Raw genomic sequence first — 3,848 nt, 5'->3', positions numbered from 1 at the left:
TTTTAAATTTAAATATAAATAAATTTTAATTAAGTCAACTTTATTTATTATTTTTAATCAAAAAATACTTCTAAGATAATAAGTGGAAGCATCATTTACAATAAATGTGATTAAAAATATCTTAAGAAATATAATGCATATTTTAGTGAAATTATGAAATTAAATGTATTTAATTAACTTTTTTAATCAGATTAGCTTTTTTTTTTTTTTTTTTTTTCAGAGAGGGCGTCAAATAATCCTAGAAAGAAATATAGACCAAATTTTGATATCAAATATTCTTAAGAAAAATGCATCTTTAAACTATTATGACATATAATTTTTGGAATATTTCCTTAAAATTGTTTATCTTTCAATCTTAGTAGATATTTATATGCCTTTAATTGTTTATCTATTAAGAAAAATTATAAATTTATTGGAAACTAATTACTCTCTTTTCACAATGACTATAGATTTAATATTTGTAAAATATTTTAAAATAAATTTTAGCATTTGTAAAATATTTTAAAATAAATGATGTTTTTACTTTTTAATATAATATTAATTATTTTTTTCTAAGTTATATCTTCATAAATTATTTAACCATCACAATTAAAAATTATATATTTATTAAAAGAAAACTATTCAAAGAAAATTATATAAATTTGATATATTTAATAATAGTTGATCTTAATAGTTATTCATTTAACCATTTGGTTCGTGACACATAAAATTCTTTATAGGAATGAATGTTGTTAATCCTAAAGATAAGAAAGAAGGAAAATTTGAAGAGAAATGACTCAAATATTTAAGAAAAAATTCTATTAGTAGTAAAATTGGAATGATTTCCATTTTACATATATAATAATTAAGCACTATGGCTAACATTGCTAAACAAATGGTCCTATCCTGAGAAACCTAAAATCACCCATCATTTCATTTACAAAAATGAGGGAAAACAAGAACATAAAAATTGAAGCAATAACTAATAATTGGCACCAACATCTTAAATTGATATATTGAGATCAATCTTAGGTTTCTTCATCAATGGAAAAGGAACAAGAGAATTGCACCTAGGGCATTTGGGATTGTGCTTCATTATCAACACATAGGATAAGCAACCAGGGCACCCTGCAGCCATTGGTGAAGACAACTTCCCTTCAAATTCTTCCTCTTGAGTTTCCCTAATGGAAGAGGATGAAGAGGAATATGAGGCACATGGTGATGACAAATATTGAGATCTTAAGGGTGGTGCCCTTTTCCTTGTTGTTGGCTCTTTCTCTACTCTCTCAAGTGCTGATTTCACATTGTCAAGGGTGCACACACTTTGATAAGTGCTTGATGGCAATGAAGGTGAAACCAATTTCAAGTCCAAACTTGATTCATTGAAAGGGTTCATGGACAATTTGGATGAAAAGGGAGAGAAATTTAGGTCTTGAAGTTTTGGACCTGCTTGATTCATTTGGGACTTGTGTTCAGACACCAAAGGTGAATCTAAAGTGTTGTATCTTTGAAAGTACACTTTCCCTGACTGCAATTGACAATGATCATTATCAAAAATAAAAATAAAAATTACTTAATTATCCATGAAAAAAAAATGCCAAACAAGTAATAAATGAGATTTCCATTAATCCTATTACTAGCAAAATTTTCTTCTCTTTTCATTTTCCGAACATTAAAAGAAAAAAAAATCTTAGATACAACTGAAATATTACAAAGACAATTTTTACACCAATAGTACTTTTAATAAATCGAACATGTGTGTTTGATTAAAGACTATGGATATTAAAACACTTCGATTAATAAATTTTGGTTAAGAAGAGTTATTTTGACGTAAAAATATGCTATGGTGACCTATGAAGTGGTATTATAGCAACATAAAAGCTTAGATAACAGAAATTTGAATTTGAAGACTAAGTTTTAATGTGAGAAATAAATACAATTGACCAAAGAACGAAATAACGTTAATAACATACGCATGCTGTTACAGCATTAAAAGCCAAAGATTAATAACTCAGCGAAAAAGAAAACGAAAAACCATTACTGACATGAATACATATATCAAAGCAATAAAATTTATACTTTTTTTTTATATTATTAATTATCAGTTTTTGAATTCTTCCTCTCTAGTTCTCAGCAACCTACCCTGCCATGGTAACTGATTGAAAAAATTCTGAACCAATCATACTGTAACACAACATATAACAAAATTCCACTTCATGTCCAATATATATATATATATATATATAACACAATTTACTCTTTCTGAATCATAATTTTTATGCTTAAATATTTTACATTCTTTAAAAATATTTAATATTAAATCTAAAATACTCTTATTTAATATTTTTAATAAGAGTAATTATGAATTAAGAATAACAATTATTAAATAAGAGTATTTGTGAAAAAAGTTAATTTATATTATCTGAAATATTTAAAATATCAAAAAAATTATAATAAAAATGTTAAAACATAAAAAAATTATAAATCAAAAGAAATACACTCACAATATTAATAAAAGAGATTATTTCATTTGATATCTATATTTATAAACAATCTTACTTTTAAAACTATCATTTTATAAATTAATTTTTTCTCTATAAATTTCATGACTTTATAATTACTTATAGCTTTAATAATCACCTATTATTATATTTATTATTTTTATAAAAATAATTTACAGAAACACAAAGTACTTTTTATATACTAATTTACGATATCCGCAATCTCCGGTGATCGGAACAAAAAACCAAGAGAGATAAACAGTGACACTGAAAACAAAGAAGATTATTCCACGAACACAATAAGAACAAACACAGAGCAAAATCAACGGAAATATTTTAATTCGAGTAGAAAATAAAACACTCGTTATTTAAAAGATTAGACTTTGGGGTAAAAACGGAAAACCCAGAAACACAATTTGGACACAAGATTGGAAAAGAAAAGAAAAAAAGAAAAAAAAAAAGTTTTGTTCTACTATTTTTCTAATTTCCAAGATGAGTAAGACATTTTGTACGTGCAGTTTCTTATGATTTTGTTTCCCCAGAAAACAAACAGTGAAGAAATAAAGATTCAAAACAACCATGGTTTTAAACTTTATTAGTCAACAACCCCAATTATGAAGGTAACCTAAATGATTTTCACTATCATACATTATACAATAATCATAATCAAGTTAACCTAAGACGAAACCTTAAACCAATGATGCAAAACAAGAAAATTACATTACATTGCGATTGTTATTCACAACCACATATTAACTAAAATAATAAAAAATCAATGATTTCATTCCCATTTTGATCATAAAATCATGACTAAAAATACTACTTTACTGGATAAAAGAGAGCTATAGGATACCTTAAGGTCCAATCGCTTCTCCCAGCCAGAGGGTACCTGAGAGTGGAGATCCAATTCCTGTGTTTCAATGGAGGACGACCCACCATTACCAAGCAAGTCACGAGTAATCATAGCCGTTGGTTCTTCACTCTTTGATTCACCCCCAAACATGGACCTTACTTCGGTTCCCATGAACCCTTCTTTTCTCTTCTTCTTCTTCTTCTTCCTTCTTCTTCTTCTATAGTAGAGTACTCCCTAATGCCTTGTTCTTTAGCATGGTGGTGTGTGACTTAAATATACATAGTCCTTCGCAATAAGAAGAAAAAGAAATTACTTTTTTATTAAAATACCCTTTGACCAAATATAAAATAACGTTATCTTGGGAGATCCTAATTAATGTTATATAATAAATGGGGTGAAAATAATTTAGAGTAACTTGTGGAATGGTCTTATTCATTAACTCCTTTTATTAGGAGACATAAATATTTTCAATTTATATTTTTAAATAATTTTTGGGGTCATTTAACTTTTTTTTT

General features: G+C 26.4%; 1 protein-coding gene across 2 annotated transcripts; it reads right to left on the bottom strand.

Moving 5' to 3' along the window:
• Positions 1-806: 806 nt before the first annotated feature.
• Positions 807-3,601, bottom strand: LOC109793898 (uncharacterized). Of its 2 annotated transcripts, none has more exons than XM_020353364.3 (2): positions 3,370-3,601; positions 807-1,507 (listed from the first exon to the last, which is right to left on the bottom strand). In XM_020353364.3, exons 1-2 carry the CDS (start codon positions 3,502-3,504, stop codon positions 983-985), a joined length of 660 nt encoding a protein of 219 aa, XP_020208953.2. In that variant the 5' UTR covers positions 3,505-3,601; the 3' UTR covers positions 807-982. The 2 variants fall into 2 exon arrangements, with proteins under 2 accessions (XP_020208953.2, XP_020208952.2); XM_020353363.3 differs by having other exon boundaries at positions 3,334-3,599.
• Between the last annotated feature and the right edge of the window lie 247 nt (positions 3,602-3,848).

This window comes from Cajanus cajan, chromosome 8, assembly GCF_000230855.2.
Source record: "Cajanus cajan strain Asha chromosome 8, NIPB_CcT2T_4, whole genome shotgun sequence".
In the NCBI taxonomy this organism is placed as follows: Eukaryota; Viridiplantae; Streptophyta; class Magnoliopsida; order Fabales; family Fabaceae; genus Cajanus; species Cajanus cajan.
Note: the sequence above shows the minus strand (reverse complement) of the source record. Positions and strands in the feature narration are given on the sequence as shown.